Here is a 22,520-nt window from a genome sequence, read left to right on the forward strand (position 1 = left end):
TCGGCTATCTCAGTTGGTAGAACGCTGGTCTACAATCCAGAGGATTGCGGGTTCGATCCCCGGCCCGGTCACATTATGGTGGTCGTGAAATACTTGTTACGGCCAATACCCTACCTCTAATTAACCCATTTATGCCTAACGTCTAGAAAAGGGGCTTTGGCAAACAGCGTAAACCCATATGAGACACCGCATGATGCGGCGTCTCACCAGGGTCTACGCTGTTTGCTTAAAAGAATTTCTGTAAGAATAAATATTCTAAATATAGAAATAAATACACCAGACATTTTGGAAATAAATTGATCCAATTTAGAAGGATGGGAGAGCCCACTAGGTATATATGGGTTAAAGTAGGGCAGTTGTCCTGCACGCGCATTACTTCATTAAATACCGGTAAACCAAGTAAAGCCAGGAAAAATGTGAGTTAGTTAGGTAACCGCGGTCATATGACTGATTGAAGGTTAAGGACAGCAAAAAACAACAACAACAACATAAGCTAAAGAAACTTCAGCGTACAGTCTATATAGTATTGAAAGACCTGTACGCTGAAGCTAACCCCGTATCGAAAGTCAACCAGTGTCGTAACATAATTATGTCAAGCCATAAATCAAAGAAAGCTCATTTTTTTGGATACATTTCTACATATATTAGTGAATGAATATAAATTACTGCATCGAGGAATATTTTAAGGTTCAAATGTTTCAAATGCATCTTACAATAGATGAAAATAACTCTCATCAGTCTTAAATTCACGGTTTTGACGCCATTGTCGCTTTGTCACGTGACGAGTTTTCATTTGGATACTTTCGGATCGACCTTGACATTTTATGCTGAAATTGTAAACATTACTTTCGTTTTCTGAAATATATTATTTGTGATTAACAACTTACGTCTGGTGAATTATAAGACTGATTTCATTGTGAATCAGGTAGTTTTATATAATATTTACTTTGACTTTGTATTGACACTACAATTTGTTTACAAAATAAGCCAGAATAATTAAAATACCGGGAAAAGTCATTCTGAATTTGAAAACACTTGAGCACATGGTTTGTTACTAAAAATAGAAATAACGTCATATGACCGTGAAATCTCGGGAGATTCGCATTTCAAGAATCACTGTTTTTCCCCATATGTAACAGCAGAAAAGATACATTTGAAATGTTTAAGATAGTATTTTGTGAAGGAATATATCAGTTAAATGTGAAAAATGTCAATCTTTCCAATCAAGTGGTTGATTTGGGCCAACAACTGCATTTAAAAGCTGTTTTGGACCGGTCTTTGTTAACTGTCAACTTTTCGGGAATTTCTGGTTGACTTTCCTAATGGGGTTGGTCCATAACTATAAAGTCGCGCCAGTCAAAAATCATAAAAAGCGACATTTAAAGTTATGGTAGCCAGAACTACAACAACATGAGAAATATACACAGCGAACAAACTTTGATAATACAAGACCCCGGCCGGCGTTCATGTGATGTTATTTTGTAAATAAACAGATGCATTTACCCTCCCGTTTCTTAGGTAACACGATACAATCGGTCGCAAGATGGCTGGCAAATTTTACCGATTCCTGCAACAAGAAAGTAAGGCAACCTTACGAACGATGCGTGCAGGGTTTCGAAAGCGCTCGTGTCAAATGCAAGTAAGCAGAAGTGTCTGTTAGTGTTTACCCTTTGCATGCTGGGAAATTTGTCGTCTGCTAAAATGTCGTCTGCTGAATTTTTAAAATTAGCATTTTCTTCGATTTTTTAAAAGAATACTATCATAATAGCAAACAGTTTGGATCCTGATGAGACGCCACGTGCTGTGGCGTCTCATCTGAATCCAAACTGTTTGCAAAGGCCTTCAAAATTCGGTTCCAGCACTGAAAGAGTTAAAATCCGTTTATGTTATTTGCTTAGCATGTCCTAAAACGTTTTTCAAAACCAGTTATTTTTCTTTGTCAAGAAAGCTTTACCCTCGGACAAAATATTCGGTATAGTATTGTTATTTTAAAGGGGCCTTTTCATGTTTGGGTAAATTGACAAAGTTGAAAGAAAGATGTTTCAGATTCGCAAATATTCGTTTTAGTTATGATATTTCTAATTTGTGAGGAAACAGTAATACTGAACATTTACCATCCTCTTAAATAGCCATTATATGCATCTTTTGAAGATTTAAAAACCCAAAAATTATAAAGCGTTGCAACGCGAAACGAATTAATAATTTGGAAAGTTCTGTTGTTGTCGTTATATTTTGTGAAGCTACGATGATTGCTTATATAACATATAAAATACGTCTGGCAACGTATGCGGAAGGATGGCCGAGTGATCTAAGTAGTAGACTTTTTACTCCAGAACTCCAGGGGTCGGTGGTTCGAGTCCTGCTCTGGGTAACCTTTTTTCATTTTATAAATTTTATTCTTGATTTTTTACTGGAGCTTTTTAGATCCAATGTAAACATTTATCAATATAAAGCATTTAATGACAAACTTCAATACATTGCAAAATCTGTGAAAAGGCCCCTTTAATGTATTGCATGCAATAAGTGATAATGAAATAATGAAAAACAGCAACTGTTGATTATGATCTAAATTTCTCCTTTCCACTTTAAAAAAAGAACATTTTCCTAAATAAATTAAATAGAATATAATAAAAGTATATAATAATCAAAATTATGTCACTGAAGTTGAAAAGGGACATAACTTTTGTTGTTAATAGTTTTGTATTATAAATATTGCACATGCACAACGTCAAATCATAATGGACAGTGCATGACTTGTTTTAAAAATCAGCATTTACATTTAACCACAATAGCTAAATCATATAATGTTGACAGTCTGTCACCCTTTCTTACTTCCATCTGTTTTCTTTAAAAAAGGTGATTGGTTGGCATCACGGTGTATAGTGTTTGAACTACCACAAAATTTGAGCAAAATCGCCCCACCAGTACTTTGAGTACTTTGATTGATCTGGCGATTATATTTGTCGTTCTTAAGTGTTGGGGTTTTGTCAACCTCCTTCAATCCACTGACACGTAGGATCTCGAACAGCATAGCAGACATCAGCTTATCATAGTATGCATACAAAACTTGGTTTCAGTTCAAAACAATTGTTCAAATCGTACCGTGCACGGTGCTCTAGTTAATAATACCACTTCACTACTTAACAAAAAGAACAAAAATAAACCAACAAATCAAAGGCACCAATAAAGGACTAATAGTTTTAAATGAAATTGATTTATGTTCGCATGACCTATGCTAATAATATAGATATATAATATCAAGTATACAGTACAGCCATTTTGGCACTTTAAAATATGTACCTTACAATATGTCAATTGTATGGGCCTTTTCACGTTTCGGTAAATTGACAAAATAAAAAAAATCGTTTCAGATTCGCAAATTTTCGTTTTAGTTATGATATTTGTGAGGAAATTGTAATACTGAACATTTACCATGCTCTGAAATATCCATCATATGCATCTTTTGACGATTTGAAAACCTGAAAGTTCTGTTGTTGTCGTTATATTTTGTGAAACTATGTGGAATGCTTATATAAAGTACAAAATACAACCCATCACAGCATGAGCACGGAAAGCCGAGTGGTCTTAGTGGGAAACTTTTTTCTCCAGGACTCTAGGGGTCAGTGGTTCAAGCCCAGTTGAGGGTTACGTTTTTTATTTTTAAGTTGTATTCTTGTTTTTTTACTGGAGATTTTTAGGTCCAATGTTTTAATTTATCAATATAAAGCATTTGATGATAAACTTCAATACATGCCAAAATCTGTGAAAAGGCCCCTTTATATAATGTCATTAGAAACAATCGCCAACAATTGTCATGCACATTTTGTTTTATCACATATTTCAGGAAACTACTTGGACCCCTAGACGGTTTGTGTAATATTGTGAAATGGTTTCAGCCGGTCTGCGGTGTGGCCAGAGGTATGTTTTATACATGTATACAGCTCTTCCTCATTCAATGTTGAAAATGGTGAGAGTATGCTACATGTGTTCGTCAAAAATGAAGGGTGAGTTTGTCCTACATGTGTTCATCAATAATGAAAAGGAAGTAAATTTTAAAAATATGTACTAATAATGACATGGTGTTGCTTATCATACATGCGCATCGTGCTTAACCCTTTGCATGCTGGGAAATTTGTTGTCTGCTAAAATGTCGTCTGCTGAATTTCTAAAATTAGCAATTTCTTCGATTATTTTTCTAAGACCACTATCAGAATAGCAAACAGTTTGGATCCTGATGAGACGCCACGTTCTGTGGCGTCTCATCTGGATCCAAACTGTTTGCAAAGGCCTTCAAAATTCGGTTCCAGCACTGTAAGGGCTAACAATACTGAAGCGTGTTGTTTATTATACATGTGTTCGTCAATAAATACACGGCTGAGTTAATCCTACATTTATCTTCAATAATAATAGAGGTGAAGTCATCCTACATGTGTTCGTCAATAATGAAAGATTAGTTATTGCTACATGTGTTCGTAAATATATATATAGGGTCAGTTAATTGATCATACATTTTGTTCGTCAAAATGGCAGGGGTGATGTCATTCTTATGTGTTGGTGAGCGTTGACACTCGTGAGTTACATACACGTGTTCGGCAATAATGACGAATTGATCATACAGATGAGTCGTGTTCTGAGAAAACTGGGCATAATGCATGTGCGTAAAGTGTCACCCCAGATTAGCCTGGCGGACACCATATGAGTCGTGTTCTGAGAAAACTAAGCTTAATGCATGTGCGTAAAGTGTCGTCCCAGATTAGCCTGTGTAGTCCGCACAGGCTAATCAGGGACGACACTTTCCGATTTTATGGTATTTCTAGTTTCAAGGAAGTCCCTCATTACCGAAATATCAAGTTTAGGCGGAAAGTGTCGTCCCTGATTAGCCTGTGCAAACTGCACAGGCTAATCTGGGACGACACTTTACGCACATGCATGAAGCCCAGTTTTCTCAGAACAAGGCTCATATCTACTATGCCACGGCGACCTAAAACAGGATTTCAACGTGAATTTTCTTACCAAACATTGAAATCCTGATACTAAAGTTTATATTTGTCTCTGTTCGATACCAAAGTGTAAGTATTGTGTTATCATTTTTATTGACATATTAACCCATTTATGCCTAGTGGACTCTCCCATCCTTCTAAATTGGATCAATTTATTTCCAAAATTAGGGATGTCTAGTATATTTATTTCTATATTTAGAATACTTCTTACAGAAATTACTTTAAGCAAACAGCGTAGACCCAGATGAGACGACGCATCATGCGGCGTCTCATCTGGGTCTACGCTGTTTGCCAAGACCTTTTTTCTAGACGCTAGGCATAAATGGGTTAAGATCACCAAATATGCTGTAACTGGCGAAGTCAGACTCGTGTAGTCTTGTGTAACCCAATTCATTTCTGTTTTAGTTGCAGCCTTGTATTGACAATCTGAGGTTGCAAAATATCACAAAGACATTTTATATTAAAAATAAATATTCTCATATGAGTATTTGAGGCAAAAAGTTTTAGTATTCAAGCAGCGTTTTTATCCCTTCTTAATAAACTACCTGTAAAAGGTGCTTTCTCAATTGAAAAAAAACTACAAAATTCCCAATGCCTGTCTGAAAATTTCCCAAAAGGAAGGCAAATTCCGTCAATTTTGTTCCAAACACGCATTATCTGCAAGTAAACAAATGAAATGAGCACCTACACTTAACATTTCAAGCCAAAATGAATGTTAATCAATATTTGAGTAGATTTTTGCGTTTGATATCAAGCGATAAAAAAAACCTAAAATTCCTTATAGGAATATTTCACGACGCGAATTTGCCCAATTTCAGGAGTTTTCACGCTAATTTTTCCCATTTGGCATGGTACAGGTACTTTTCCCAATTGGGGAAGAAAAATCGCTGTCAAGTGAACAAAATTTGTTCGTAAATATCATGTATGCAGCTCTTATCTTGTTTAGGGTGTGTTTTTTATTTTTTATTTTAGGAATGTTAAAACACATTTTACAACATTTAACAACATTGAGACCAGGACATAAAACTGTATTATTTTTGTCAATAACACTGAATCCAAAAAGCAAATTCTGTGAATTGATATCCATCGCCGCCCAGCATCCCAAAAAGAATAATATAATAATAGAAGTTCAAACTTCGAACAAAATAACTTAATTTTTAAACATTTTTTTTAATAAGATCAGTTGGATTTATCTTCTATTGCTTTATTAACAAGATGAGACCAAACCATTTTTATAACTTCTATAAAAGTGCAAAAAAATGTTGTCCCAGATTAGCCTGTGCAGTCCGCATTGGCTAATCAGGGATGACACTTTCATCTTGCATGATATGTTTTGTTTCAAGAAAGTCTCTTCTTAGTAAAAATCCAGTATAGGCGGAAAGTGTCGTCCTTGATATGCCTGTGCAGACTGCACAGGCTTATCTGGGACGACAGTTTACGTACATGCATAAAGCCCACTTTTCATAGAGAGCGAATCATATAATGACCAAAGGGTTGTATAAATATGATGCTTATAAAACATAAGGGCGATAAGGCGCTCACCTTACACACAAAGGTATGGAACACCTCGTCTGTCTCCTGTTGACTATTGATATATCGGAGGTTTCATTGAAATGATGTGGGTTTTAATCATATGATACGTGTTTATAAAAGTATGCTGTGTGCTTGCCATAGTATGATGTGTGTTTGTGATGGTATGATGTGTGTTTGTGATGATATGCTGTGAGTTGGTGATGATATGTTGTGTGTTTGCCATGGTCTACTGTGTGTCTGTCATGGTATGCTGTGTGTTTGTCATGACATGATGTGTGTTTGATACGGTATGCTCTGTGTTTGTGATGGTATGCTGTGAGTTTCATAGAAATGATGTGGGTTTAAATTATATGACATGTGCTTATAATAGTGTTTTGTGTGCTTGTCATAGTATCCTGTGTATATGTGATGATATGCTGTGTATTTGTCATGGTATGCTCGGTGTTTTGTCACGGTATGCTCAGTGTTTGTCATGGTATGCTCGGTGTTTGTCATGGTATGCTTGGATGCCAACTTACATACTAGCGAATGAAAAGGACATCATGTTGGATCAATCCACATGATAGCACAACAAACACACAGCATACCATGATAAACACACATCATATAATGACAAACACACAGAATACCATGACGAATACACAGCATACAATGGCAAACACACAGCATACCATAACAAAACACAGCATACCATGCCAAACACACAACATTCCATCACAAGCAAGCAGCATACCATCACATGCACACACCATACTATGGCAAGCACACATCATACTATTACAAGCTCATATCATATTATTTACACCCACATCATTTAAATGAAACTCACAGCATACCATCACAAACAAACAGCGTACCATCACAAACACACAGTGTACCATCACAAACACACAACCTACCATCACAAACACCGACATATCATGTAAAACACAGGGCATGTCATGACAAACAACATACCATGACAGACACACAGCAGGCTATGGCAAACACACAGTATATCATCACAAACACACAGCATATCATCACAAACACAAGCACACATCATACTATTATAAATACATATCATATTATTTAAACCCACATCATTTCAATGAAACCTCCGATATATCTATAGTCAACAGGAGACAGGCGAGGCATTCCATACAAAGGAACTAAACTATTCTGATAAGATGGAGTTCAGAAGAATATATTTTCTAAATAAAACATAAAGATTTTATTTCTAGGCACATTGTTATGAGAAAATGTTGATCATTGAAAATAAGTCCACGGACGTAAACCACTTTTTAATTTGGCATATGTTAGAACAAATATTCTGATCAAGGTGTACGAAGGTTTACATAGAAGGTGACTTCTAGAGTGTTTGCAAGTATTTTGTTTTATTTGACCTGGATTTGTTACCTGATATATTGACTTCAAAATGTTAACACGTTTTCAGTGTAGCCATATAAAGAAAACTGACCCGCCCTTTGGCGACCATATTTTTCAAAAGACATGAATCATTTCTAACACGGCTGAGATATCAGTAGAACAAATGTTCTGATTAAGTTTCATGAAGACTGGACCAACAATATGACTTGTGTAATGTAAACCAGATTTTCTTTAATGAGACCTAGTGTTTTAACCTCGCATGACCCTTTTTCAAACTCGGCTTAAATATCATAACTAGGACAAATGTTCTACCCATGTTTCATAAAGATTTGGGCTCAAATGTGACTTATGGAATGTAAACAATGTTTCACATTAGCCTTATAAGGAAGACGGTCCGCACCTTGGTGGATATGTTTTTTAATGGTTCGGCCCATTTTTTAATTCTTGCTAGACATAATATGAACAAATCTTATGTTTAATTCAATGTGGATTGGACTAAAATTGTAGGTTTTAGATTGTTCATACGGTTTCACTATAGCCATATGAGGAAAACTGACCCGTCCCATGGCGGCCATATTTTTCACTGGTACGGAATCATTTTCTATCTCGCCTGAGATACCACTAGAACGATATCAGTAGAACTATCACTATGACTATAATAGTTAATTAAGTCATATGTTTTCACTTTTAGAAATTAAGATCTGCGCCCACCATAATATTATTGTGTTATGCATGAAGACAGTGTGGTGTTGTGTGTGTCAAAATAAATTGTCTGTCTGTCTGTAAGCTCAGGTACCTTAAACTCTATATCTCAATATATTTATCTCAACACTGATTTGTATTTTGTAAAGACTTTGTTTGTTGTTGTTGTTTTCAGTTGGGGAGTTGGTGTGCGTGATAGCTGATGCGATCAAGAGGCTTATCACAAAAAACATATCTTTCCGTAAGTAAATCTCTAAGTCTCTCGAAGGTTTGTTAAAGGGATCTTTTCACGCTTTGGTAAATTGACAAAATTGAAAAAAGTTGTTTCAGATTCGTAAGTTTTCGTTTTAGTTATGATATTTGTGAGGAGTTGGAATAGTTAATGATTCAAAACATGCACTTCGTGATTTGTTTTTTATGTTTCGACAACATGTCGACCGATATCCAGCCTTTGTTGTGTCGTCACACTGTCAGGCCGCTCTCGTGGATTTATTTTAATTCGGGCATACATCAGACTTATACCGTTTATGTTATGTCATGAATGACGACACATGTTACCTTCTTATTATAATTAATAGGATTATGTCTACAAAATCATCGGCGTTTAATGTGTAATTCAGAGGGGTTTATCACGTGATAGTCACGATGGCGACGTCAATTCCGCACAGGCTTATTATGGACAACACTTTCCGTTTATTTTTCATTTCGAGGAATACTCATCTTGTAGAAAAGACAGTTTAGGCGGAAAGTATCGTACATGATTAGATACTTTACGCACACGCATTGAACCCCGTATTCTCAGAGGGCAACACATTTTTATGCCCCCGAAGGTGGGCATATAGTGATCGCACTGTCCGTCTGTCTACTCTTTCCGTCACTCTTCTTGGAAAAATGCTCATAACTTCTATGTCACTTCAGATGTAACCTTCATATTTGGTATGCATGTGTATATGGACAAGGCCTTTCCATACGCACACAAATGTTGACCCCTTTGACCTTGACATTGAACTTAGGGTCCGCATTTAGGTTTCAAAATTTTCATTAATTTTCTTGTTCCCTACCTACAGCTTCGATAAAGGTCCTAAAGGACGCGGAGGCGATGTTCTACTTCAAGGTTACACTGGACTACAAGTTCAACTACACGATCGACACGACCCGCTCGTTCAAGGACATCAAGGCCGATATCCGGAAGGAGATCCAGTCGTACGTGAGCACCCTTCTCAAGACAATCGGCATCTTCAAGAACATGTTGTTGGTCTCTCTTATATTCGTAGTGGTTGGGTAAGTTGCACTGTTGAAACTGATGTATTGTCACGTAATATGTATCTGTACACGGTCTTCTTGTGTTTTTAGTTATATCAGTCAATAAATATGAGTTGCGTTCTGAGAAAACTGGGCTTAATGTATGTGCGTAAAGTGTCGTCCCAGATTAGCTTGTGTAGTCCGCACAGGCTTATCAGGGACGACACTTTCTGCTTTTTAGTTTCAATGAAGTCCCTCCTTACCGAAATGAAGTTTAGGCGAAAAGTGTCGTCCCTGACTAGCCTGTGTGGAATGCACAGGCTTGTCTGTGACGACACTTTTCGCACATGAATTATGCCCAGTTTTCTCAGAACGCGAACCATATAGTCAAGTTTATGACACAAAACGATTTTCATGGCATTATCTATAAAGTAGAATCAATGACACAGCGAAGACACATTTTCACGTCTTAGTATATCTCATATTTTCTTGGCATAATTATTGTCTTGAGAACGCATAAAATGAAAACCACTGATACAGAGACAAAGTAGTAGAACATTTTGTTATTTCATTTTGTTTTATAAATTGATGGATTTCAAAGTTTTAAAAAGCATTGATCAACATGTGGATACAAGCAAATGTTATCCCATACTTTATAATGTCCCTGTATTAGAGCCATCGTCTACCGGAGCCGCTACCTCTCAAAGGACCGCTTCGACAACCGTTACATCACGTTCACTGTTCGAGACTTGGATGAGAGGCGAAAACGCAATCAAAAGGGTTCCATACTTCCGCTTACGTATGACGAGGAAAACAAATATGTTTCCAGCTGTAGGTTGATATTTTATCGTTCAGGTTTTCAAAGAAGTTAAAAATCCATGCTTTTCGTACCCAGTACCAGATTTAACTGTCTGTCTGTCTATCTGTGTGTTTATCTGTCTGTCTATCGCTCTTTCGGTCTATCCTTCCGTCAGCTCATCCGTCCGTCCATCCGCTCGTCAGTTGAATTGACACAGCGATTCAGTGACGATTTAAGCCACGTTTCATAAAATTTAAACAATGGGTATATGAGGTATTGAGATGACACGAAAATCGAGTCCTTAACGGATTGAAAACATGTATCGTTTATGATCACTTAACAAGGGACTGAATAACATTTATACTGGAATCATAGGTGACTTATGAGCCTCGTGTTGCCAAAATGGGTCTTATGAGATATAGTAGTAAAAGTGAAGCTAACTTCAGGCAAAGCTTCGCATTCGTATTCAGGAGCTCCAGGCAAAACAACGCGGATGCTAAGCTGACGTCTATGGCTAAAGACGCATTTTCGCATGAAGCGGTCCTTAGAAAACGACAATCTTAGGTGCTTTGCATGAATGCTCCTTCTGTTACTGAATTTTAATGGAGGTGTGTTCCATACTGTGCAAATATATGAGTATATGTTGTTTACCTTGCGACTGGAAGCGTTTAATGATCTCTCTAATTGTAGATCTAGTTTTTCTTAGGAATTGGAATCGAACTTCGTTCATAATCGTATGATTTTATATTTGAATTTAAAGAGACGGTTGATATGTAGGCGTTATGTTTTTTCTGACTTGGATTTTTGGCAGTTAAACTCAAAAGTTTTCTCTCTTTTTACGATTAGATTTTGGTGATCACTAGTTTTAGCCAGATCATGTTGAAATGTTTTCTTATGGTTGGGGGATACAGTACATGCGCTTCTTAGGCAGAGCGCCATGTTTTTCTTATAATTCCAAATATAATACACTGTTGCACAAAATGTCACCCTGTGCTATGTTACTCAGTGTCCGGACGAATGCTACCTTTTGAGCTCCGGAAGTTGGGCGTCGGTTTGGTGCTGCTGATGGTGAGCGTCTTCAACGCGGCGTTCTACTTGTTCTGCGACTACGGCCTCTACTCAGCGCTCGCTCTCATTCAGAAACACTTCACCATTATCACCCAGGTGCCAGGTGAGAAGAACGTTCATGTGTTAATTGTCGACCAAGCAGCGATTCAAATGCGGATGTATATGACAACATGTCGACAAAATGTCCTTTACATTTTGCAGATATCTATGTCAGTCTGTCGATTAGTTAGCGTGCAAAATAATGATAATTGATATTATACATTATGGACAATGAAATATAAGTCAACCAGTCTATCATGTTTTTAACCAGTAGAACAATTTTGCTTGTGAGATTTATGAGTCAATCTGTCTACCAATTTTGATTAAAAATTGAATAAATTATATTCTATTCCCTTCTTATCAATCTAAAGGATAATCAGGCATTGTCTAATGTTAACCACGTTGTTGAGACATGCACACATCATTTTGTAATGTTTCCATGTGTTGTCATCATCAAAATTCAAATGCGCAGAACGTTGCGCAATGAAACATTGTAACTGACTGTCAAAAACAAGTCCTAGGTTAACAATTGTTTTATTTTATTATTTGGTCAATTTAAATATACATGTACTTATTATTATTTTAATTGGTATTCTTCTTCTTCTTCTTCTTATTATTATTATTATTATTTATCTCTGCAGAACGGTTGCGAAAAAAATACATACCGGTATTCGTATAAAGGAAACAAAAAGATTTGACTGACATAACATGAAACCGCGCTTACATTTTTACGACAGCGTGATTAATATATAACAGTTGTCATACTGCCAGGGACTACCCTAGGCCTTAAAAATAGGGAGAAGTGACTTCTCCTTTGTTCTGAAACAGGGAGAAGTTTGGAAAATCAGGGAGACGTTTGTGCAAACAATATCAAAAACAAAGCGTGTTTATTTTACAACTTTTATTACTGGTGTAACCTTCATTAAATTGTGTCTGACCCAAATATATAATAAAGCGCCCAGTTTTTTTATCAATAATATAACGCCTTTTTCGACAAAATTGTACTTCGATATAAATGCAATAATGATTATTAACGCAGTTTTATTTAAACATACTAGAATAATTTCAAAACGCAAACAATTCTTAAATAGCATATTTCAAATGTAACTTGAATTCAACATATTTTGGTTTGGAAAAAAACTACGCTGTAGTGTTTACGTAATAAATGTTTGTCAAAGCGTAACGCGAAATTTAAAAGGTTGATAATTGACCCACAAAAATAAATGTTACACCAGACAGAAAAAGATACTAACCGTCATAATACGCTACCGCAGTAACAAATTATAACAGCTGTAACATTTAATTATACAACTGCGTATATTTATGTATAAGCACATAATTCCCCTTCCGGTTCTAAAAGAGGACTGGTTAGGATCTCCCTCAATAGCTCATGTCTGTAAATGCGTACATCTTTCCGTCTGGGAAAACGTGGGTAAACTAATACTTTTTGAGGGCAATATAAGAATTATTGATGATCCCCTTTTCACCAGATGTCAAATTTCAGGCAAATATTACTTGCTTTAAGGCGCAATTAAACAATACAGTTTAAGTATATTATCATCAAAAATGACACGTACGTTCATGTAAGGCTATAGTTTTGCCATCTGTTGGCGAATCCCGTCCTCTTTCATTTATCCGCCTGTCTGACCGTCTGCAAAACTTTAATAATTTGAAGAAATGCTAACATAAAACTGAATCATGCTATTCCTCAGAAAGTACAGAAAATACTTGAATGACACTTTGTATACATATCTTTTTTTAACAGAGGTGAAATGACACTGTTACACGGTATTATATTCTTGTAAAGCATGCTATGCTGTCAAAGCCTTTATACCATACATTTGTATATTAGATGATAATTATTTTTATTGCCACTGATTCTAATTATAGTTGTCAAGTTGTGGAAACTGATTTGTACAAGTAAGTACCAAATATACCGGGGAAACTGCCTAGAATATATAACATGTATGCTATTAAAATATACCATCTACCAAACCCTTGTATTGTTGCCTGTTGACAGTTCCGCCTCACATGAAGCTGCACGTGACAGGGAATGGCCCGATGTCCGATATGTACCGCTCTATAGTGACCATGTTCGACCCCATCGCCAAGACCAACGTCAGGATGGACATCGCTCGCTGCGTGCCCATACCCTCGGAACCGGACTGGGCCATATATAAGATAATAGGTCAGATCTGAGCCATACACGTAATCCCAGGACAGACTTTGAGAAATAATGATCATATGTCAAAATTGGATCATACATAGGATCGTAATTCAGTACTGAGTCTCTTATAAAATATCTTAGTTATTTACGGGGTCCATTACAGGGCCACAGTTCTGTACTAAATCATATACAGGATCACAGGCTGTGCTGGGTCATTTACAAGATCACATGTTTGTACTGGGTCATTGACAGTACTATAAGTCTGTACTGGGACATGTACAGGATTCTTGCCATTTATTGTCCCAAACAAACGTTCGAAATAACGTACATACATATATTTGGGCTTATACAATTATGCGAAATATAGTTTGCGTATTAACTTTCATGCTAAGATTCAATGCAAATTAAACGTCGTGCGGTATCCTGTAATTTAAGCATTATCTTTTTCCCGTTTTGTGACAGGTTAATGCCTTACGTTACATTTGAAGACATATTTTGTCAATTTTTTGTCACATTAGAAATAACGTTGCAATAACATTTTCTTCCATTAATGATGTAAAAAAGTCCTAAAACAAGTTACACAAAAAACTCTTTTCAACTTCAGGAATTATATACTTAGTGTGTTTCGTGCTCACGTTCGGCGAGGCGTACGGAATGCGCATGCGTCACAAGGTAATGGCGTGCTACTACCCGCGGCGGGAACGGAAGCGCGCCATGTGGCTGTTTAACCACATCCTTAAAACGCGCGGGGGCATCATAGCGCGGACGCGCATGAACATTAAGGCGCGCAAGATGGGGAAGTTGGACCAAGAACATATCAGCCTAAAGGGGCAGCTGGCAGCAAAGTATAGTAAACAGATGCATTCAGATTTCATTAACCCATTTATGCCCAGTGGACTCTCCCATCCTTCTAATTGGATCAATTTATTTCCAAAACTAGGGATGTCTAGTATAATATTTCTATATTTATAGTATTTCTTACAGAAATTCCTTTAAGTAAACAGCGCAGACCCCGATGAGACGTCGCATCATGCGTCGTCTCATCTGGGTATATGCTGTTTGCCAATGCCTTTTTTGTAGACGATAGGAATCAATGGGTTAATCATATATGACGTTATTTGTCAACATGTACGGTTTTATAAATATGTCTTGGAACGCTAAACTTTTGTAAACATACATGTTTACGTTTATAATTATGTCAATTCTACATACATGCGTGCACGTTCAGTATCCAAACTTGCTTGGTATACTCTGTCTTAAAGATGGATGTAAAAATTACCACATGGGGAAACCTGGGCTTCATACACCTGCGTTAAGTATCATCCCCGACCCTCTGTTGCAAGAAAGATCTATCAAATTAGTAACAAATACTATGAAGATGGAAAGAGCAGCACTGGATTCGGGACGGCAATAAATAATATTCAGAACACAATGAACAGTTTTCCTCTCCGATTTTATTGAATAAATAGGTGAAAACTATATAAAAATGACTTAAATCCATGTGTTTAAGTATTATCATTAAAATTGAAGAAACCTCCATTTTTGTATCAATAAGACACTAGTGTTTAACAGTACACAGGTTTTGTACATGTCAATTAGATGAGTTTCGATTAAGGTCTATACTACACGGACGTATTTAAGCCTGTCTCTTCACACACACAATTTCATCTCTACTCATCCAGATACCCGCTGTTTGAGAAATTGCTGAAGTTTCTCGGCTGGGAGGTAAAGTCGTGTCTTTACTGCGGTCGCGAGGGGAAGCCTGATGACTATCTCAACTTCGTCCACTGCGAGTTCTACGACTGCGACGGTATGTTGATAAGGACAAGGACTCGTCATGTAAACCTTTTACCATTCCAGAAATGCAGTTTGACCCGTTTGAAGTCCCTTAGAAAATCAAATTCTATTAAAGACCTTCCTAATAGATTCACGTTTTGAAGGCTTCGTTTCAATTTTAAGATACTGATGAGATCAAAATAGCATAAACCTGAAGAGACTGCGAGTAACTCGCAGACTGTTCTGATTGTATGTTGGTTGCACTATGCCATTTTACTTTGCTTCTGAGTTGGATAGGGTTAAACAGCGTATAATATATTTTCGTTTATGACAGCATAAAAGCATTGCTGTCATCCAGTTTTATTAGTGTTACGCTGAGTTAGGACACGTCTGGTTAAATTTACGAAATCATTATAGGAACCTTTTTCATAGATTTGTGCATGATTTGAAGTTTGTCATTACGTTATTTAAATTGATAAATGTTAACATCGCAACTAAAGAGTTCCAGTGTAAAAGAAACATAGAATTAAAGAAAGAAAAAAGTTATCCACAAATTGGCTCGAACCTCTGACTATTGGAGTAAAAGACTAGCCCTTAAACCACTCGGCCATTCATGCTGATATAAAATATTTTTATATCCCCCACTATAGTAGTGGGGGACATATTGTTTTTGCCTATCTGTTGGTTGGTCTGTTGGTTGGTTGGTTTGCGCCAACTTTAACATTTTGCAATAACTTTTGCTATATTGAATATAGCAAATTGATATTTGACATGCATGTGTATCTCACACATTTTGAGTGATGAAAGGTCAAGGTCATCCTTCAAGGTCAGAGGTCAAATATATGTGGCGAAAATCGCTCATTTTATGGATACTTTTGCAATATTGAAGATAGCAACTTGATATTTGGCATGCATGTGTATCTCATGGAGCTGCACATTTTGAGTGGTGAAAGGTCAAGGTCATCCTTCAAGGTCAGAGGTCAAATATATGTGGCCCAAATCGCTTATTTTATGAATACTTTTGCAATATTGAAGATAGTAACTTGATATTTGGCATGCATGTGTAACTTATGGAGCTGCACATTTTGAGTGGTAAAAGGTCAAGGTCATCCTTCAAGGTCAGAGGTCAAATATATGTGGCCCAAATCGCTTATTTTATGAATACTTTTGCAATATTGAAGATAGCAACTTGATATTTGGCATGCATGTGTAACTTATGGAGCTGCACATTTTGAGTGGTGAAAGGTAAAGGTCATCCTTCAAGGTCAGAGGTCAAATATATGTGGCCCAAATCGCTTATTTTATGAATACTTTTGCAATATTGAAGATAGCAACTTGATATTTGGCATGCATGTGTAACTTATGGAGCTGTACATTTTGAGTGGTGAAAGGTCAAGGTCAAGGTCATCCTTCAAGGTCAGAGGTCAAATATATGTGGCCCAAATCGCTTATTTTATGAATACTTTTGCAATATTGAAGATAGCGACTTGATATTTGGCATGCATGTGTATCTCATGGAGCTGCACGTTTTGAGTGGTGAAAGGTCAAGGTCATCCTTCTAGGTCAAATCTATGGGTCAAAATTGCTCATGTAATGTAACTTCTGCAATATAGAAGCTAGCAATTTTATATTTGACATGCATGTGTATCTCATGGAGCTGCACATTTTGAGTGGTGAAGGGTCAAGGTTAAGGTCATCCTTCAAGGTCAAACGTCATATAGGGGTACATTGTGTTTCACAAACACATCTTGTTATTTTATACTTTGTATAAGCAATCGGTGTTGAGTCAAATAATATAACGATAAAAAAAATTCAATTGTACAATCGTTTCGCGTTTGTATCGCTTTATAAGATTTTTAAATGGTCAAAAGATGCATATAATTGATATTTTAAAGCATGGTAAAAGCTCAGTGTTACTGTCCTAGCAAAAACATAACTGCAACAAAAATTTGCAAATCTTTTATTTTGTTTCAATTTTGTCAGTTTATCAAATCAAACTGGGGAAAGGTCCCTAAAAGCAACCTCAATAATGTGTAGAGCAGTGTCGTTCACATGCGAAAATTATATTCGCTTTCTTTAGGTGTGTCAAAAAATAAGATATTGTTTTTATTTGCAGACAATCTCACACCACCAAGTAATGATACCATTTTTTCGAACTTGTTGATTAACATTTGAATATATATATATATATATATATATATATATATATATATATATATATATATATATATATATATATATATATATATATATATATATATATATATATATATATATATATATATATACTACGAATACTTCTAGTATTTAATATACCTTTAATTTCCGTTATAAGTCAATGTTTGGTATCTAATGCATATTGCTTAGCTCTGTGTTTAACCCATTTATGCCTAGCGTACTCTAGAAAAAAGGCCTTGGCAAACAGCGTAGACCCAGATGAGACGCCGCATGATCTGCAGGGTCTGCGCTGTTTGCTTAAAGGAATTTCTGTAAGAAATATTCTAAATAAAGAAATAAATATACTAGACAACCCTAATTTTGGAATAAATTGTTCCAATTTAGAAGGATGGGAGAGTCCATTAAGCATGAATGGGTTAATCATCTTTGTTTAGCCAGCTTGCGAAAAGATTGGTATTGCGGTTACAATGATATTGTGCAAGTGTGTGCGTGCGTTTGGCCTTGTCCTCAATTAAGATGCGTCATTGATTGTGCAAATGTGTGCGTGCGTTTCGCCTTTTCCTTACTTAAGATGTGTCATTGATTGTACAAGTGTGTGCGTGCGTTTGGCCTTGTCCTCACTTAAGATGTGTCATTGATTGTGCAAGTGTGTGCGTGCGTATGGCCTTGTCCTGACTTAAGATGCGTCATTGATTGTTCAAGTGTGTGCGTGCGTTTTGCCTTGTCCTCACTTAAGATGTGTCATTGATTGTGCAAGTGTGTGCGTGAGTTTGGCCTTGTCCTCACTTAAGATGTGTCATTGATTGTGCAAGTGTGTGCGTGCGTTTGGCCTTTTCCTTACTTAAGATGTGTCATTGATTGTGCAAGTGTGTGCATGCGTTTGGCCTTTTCCTCACTTAAGATGTGTCATTTATTGTGCAAGTGCGTGCGTGCGTATGGCCTTGTCCTGACTTAAGATGTGTCATTGATTGTGCAAGTGTGTGCGTGCGTATGGCCTTGTCCTGACTTAAGATGTGTCATTGATTGTGCAAGTGTGTGCGTGCGTTTGGCCTTGTCCTCACTTAAGATGTGTCATTGATTGTGCAAGTGTGTGCGTTTGGCCTTGTCCTGACTTAAGATGTGTCATTGATTGTGAAAGTGTGTGCGTGCATTTGGCCTTGTGCTCACTTAAGATGTGTCATTGATTGTGCAAGTGTGTGCGTGCGTATGGCCTTGTCCTGACTTAAGATGCGTCATTGATTGTTCAAGTGTGTGCGTGCGTTTTGCCTTGTCCTCACTTAAGATGTGTCATTGATTGTGCAAGTGAGTGCGTGAGTTTGGCCTTGTCCTCACTTAAGATGTGTCATTGATTGTGCAAGTGTGTGCGTGCGTTTGGCCTTTTCCTTACTTAAGATGTGTCATTGATTGTGCAAGTGTGTGCATGCGTTTGGCCTTTTCCTCACTTAAGATGTGTCATTTATTGTGCAAGTGCGTGCGTGCGTATGGCCTTGTCCTGACTTAAGATGTGTCATTGATTGTGCAAGTGTGTGCGTGCGTATGGCCTTGTCCTGACTTAAGATGTGTCATTGATTGTGCAAGTGTGTGCGTGCGTTTGGCCTTGTCCTCACTTAAGATGTGTCATTGATTGTGCAAGTGTGTGCGTTTGGCCTTGTCCTGACTTAAGATGTGTCATTGATTGTGAAAGTGTGTGCGTGCATTTGGCCTTGTGCTCACTTAAGATGTGTCATTTATTGTGCAAGTGTGTGCGTGCATTTGGCCTTGTCCTCACTTAAGATGTGTCATTGATTGTGCAAGTGTGTGCGTGCGTTTGGCAGTGTCCTCACTTAAGCTGTGTCATTGATTGTGCAAGTGTGTGCGTGCGTTTGGCCTTGTCCTCACTTAAGATGTGTCATTGATTGTGCAAGTGTGTGCGTGCGTTTGGCCTTGTCCTCACTTAAGATGTGTCATTGATTGTGCAAGTGTGTGTGTGCGTTTGGCCTTTTCCTGACTTAAGATGTGTCATTGATTGTTCAAGTGTGTGCGTTTGTTTGGCCTTGTCCTCACTTAAGATGTGTCATTGATTGTGCAAGTGTGTGCGTGCGTTTGGCCTTGTCCTGACTTAAGATGTGTCATTGATTGTGCAAGTGTGTGCGTGCGTTTGGCCTTGTCCTCACTTAAGATGTGTCATTGATTGTGCAAGTGTGTGCGTGCGTTTGGCCATGTCCTCACTTAAGATGTGTCATTGATTGTGCAAGTGTGTGCGTGCGTTTGGCCTTGTCCTCACATAAGATGTGTCATTGATTGTGCAAGTGTGTGCGTGCGTTTTGCCTTGTTCTCACTTAAGATGTGTCATTGATTGTGCAACTATAGCGCCGCGCTCTGTGAAAAGGGGGTTTAATGCACTTGCGTAAAGTGTCGTCCCAGATTAGCCTGTGCAGTTCGCACTACTGCACAGGCCAATCAAGAACGAAACTTTCCGCGTTAATGATATTTTTTCTCAAAGAAAGTCTCTTCTTATAAAAAATCCAAAATAAGGCGTAAAGTGTCGTCCCTGATTAGTCTGTGTGGAGTGCACAGGCTAATCTGGTATGACACTTTACGCACATGCATTAAACCCCCTTTTATCAGAGCGCAATCCATATATATAAAAGTTCAACATTATTAGAAAAATTGCCGCGTGTTATACCCGTCTCCCTATCTGAAAAGTTAAGGTCACATTTTGAGGTCACAGGTCATGTTCGTCATAAAACAGCTTTTTTTCGGACTGCAACTTTGCCATTCATAATTCAATTTTGAATTAACTTCCCACAAATAAGGTCACAGCTTGTTGCGTGTAACACCAGTCTCCCAAAAGTAAAGGTCAATGTCAAAATTAGAGGTGAAAGATGAACTTTGGCCATGCAACTCTTTTTTACTGTAACTGTGTTCTTCATCACACAATTTTAAAATACATTGCCACACATTACCACTTTGTGGAGATTGCTTGTCGCATGTAACACCAAACTCAGAGGTCCCACTTCGGCCTTCAAACAGCATGTTTGGATCTTAACATTGTGAGTTACTATTCCATTTTAATGAACATCCGTCTCTTCATCAAAGATCATACTTTAAGCATAAAGGTTAAATATGACAAAACAACTTTTCGCGTAAGTAATTTTTTTTTATTCGTCATGCAATTGTTCAATAAATAATCACAAATGCCTTATATATTAATAACCGTCAGCCAACCTCAAACATAAAGATCACTCTAAATAATCAGAGTTAAAATGTGGCCATAAAGCATCTTGCGAGGACTGCTACTTCATGATTTTTCATATTTAAAAATAAATTATGAAACAAAAATATTTACCATGTGGACAAACAGTCCAACTACCTCATAAGTCAATGTCACAATTACAGATAAAGGTTATGTATAAACTGTTACGTACAGGTCAAATGTCAAATTCTGGCAAATGTCAGTTTGTCGGAACTGTAACTTCATCTCTCATTGCGGAATTTCTAAAATGGTTTACCGAGAATGTTCACCATGTGGAGGATGCGTATTACAACTTGGAAACATTTCAAGGCTGCACGCAAGACCAAAAGTTAAACGTGTGAATTGTGCAGTTTGTAAATTAATTATAAGCAATATTGACAATTAGTACAACAGGCTGCCGACCGGTTCCTAGCTGTTTTGAACTTTCATGTATATCGTGTACAAAGATTAGTTGTGCCTTACTCTGTGAAAATGGTGTTTAATGCATGTGCGTAAACTGTCGTCCCAGATTAGCCAGTGCAGTTCGCACAGGCTAATCAGGGACGAAACTTTCCGCCCAAACTTGATTTCCGCTAGGAAAAGACTTTCTTGAAACGAAGAATATCATAAAAGCGGAAAGTGTCGTCCCTGATAAGCCTGTGTGGACTGCACAGGCTAATCTTGGACAACTTTTTACGCACATTCATTAAACCCCATTTTCACAGAGCACGGCACATTTCTTTTTTGTTTGTTCTATAATTAAACTATGATTCTCCCCCAGCCGTCTACTGCGTTGAGTGTTACGCTGATCTCAAAAACGTCTGTGCGGTCTGTGAAAATGATGTCGAAGTCAAGGGAGGTTCCGACGAAAATGAAATGTACGTCATATTTAATGATATGATCGCGCCGTGAGAAAACAGGGTTAAATGCATATGTGTAAAATGTCATCCCACATGATTCTGTGCAGGTCAGATGGAGACTTCATTGAAACAAAAATACCATGAAAGCTTAACGTGTCAAGCCTGATTAGCCTGTGTGAATTGCACTGGCAGCTCTGGGACGACACTTTACGCACATGCATTAAACCCCTTTTCACAGGCGGGGCTCTTTGAAATGCTTTTGGTGGATTACATTTAGCAATTATTCATATTTTCTATACAAACCATTAAAACGTAACCCAGGGATATAGCTGAATCTTCAAATGTATTCATCTACCTGCCTTTACCTTGTCAAATTTGCATTGATATCACATATGTGTTACGGTTGTTTAATTTTAACGCATCTTTGTTTGATTTAAATAATATAGCTAAGTTGACATAATTTGCGGAAGTACGTCCGCAATAAAGTCACGTGAGATTTCTGGGTCTAATTAGCGGAAATCATAGCTCCTGACCAGACTGCGCGAATAGGTTACATTCTGATAAGTGTAGTGAT

The 22,520-nt window shown here is 37.3% G+C and overlaps 1 protein-coding gene across 3 annotated transcripts in view; it reads left to right on the forward strand.

Annotated features, from left to right (window-relative positions):
- Nucleotides 1–22,520, forward strand: part of LOC127846557 (DC-STAMP domain-containing protein 2-like) — a 38,752-nt gene that overhangs the window by 14,642 nt on the left and 1,590 nt on the right. For all 3 annotated transcript variants that reach the window (XM_052377926.1, XM_052377928.1, XM_052377929.1), the window contains 10 exons: nt 1,519–1,639; nt 3,845–3,918; nt 8,779–8,844; nt 9,671–9,884; nt 10,519–10,676; nt 11,651–11,815; nt 13,772–13,939; nt 14,523–14,763; nt 15,601–15,728; nt 21,868–21,964. In XM_052377926.1, the coding sequence (XP_052233886.1) occupies nt 1,519–1,639; nt 3,845–3,918; nt 8,779–8,844; nt 9,671–9,884; nt 10,519–10,676; nt 11,651–11,815; nt 13,772–13,939; nt 14,523–14,763; nt 15,601–15,728; nt 21,868–21,964 (1,432 nt within the window). The remainder of the gene's footprint in view (nt 1–1,518; nt 1,640–3,844; nt 3,919–8,778; nt 8,845–9,670; nt 9,885–10,518; nt 10,677–11,650; nt 11,816–13,771; nt 13,940–14,522; nt 14,764–15,600; nt 15,729–21,867; nt 21,965–22,520) is intronic.

Source organism: Dreissena polymorpha, chromosome 9 (genome assembly GCF_020536995.1).
Source record: "Dreissena polymorpha isolate Duluth1 chromosome 9, UMN_Dpol_1.0, whole genome shotgun sequence".
NCBI lineage: Eukaryota > Metazoa > Mollusca > Bivalvia > Myida > Dreissenidae > Dreissena > Dreissena polymorpha.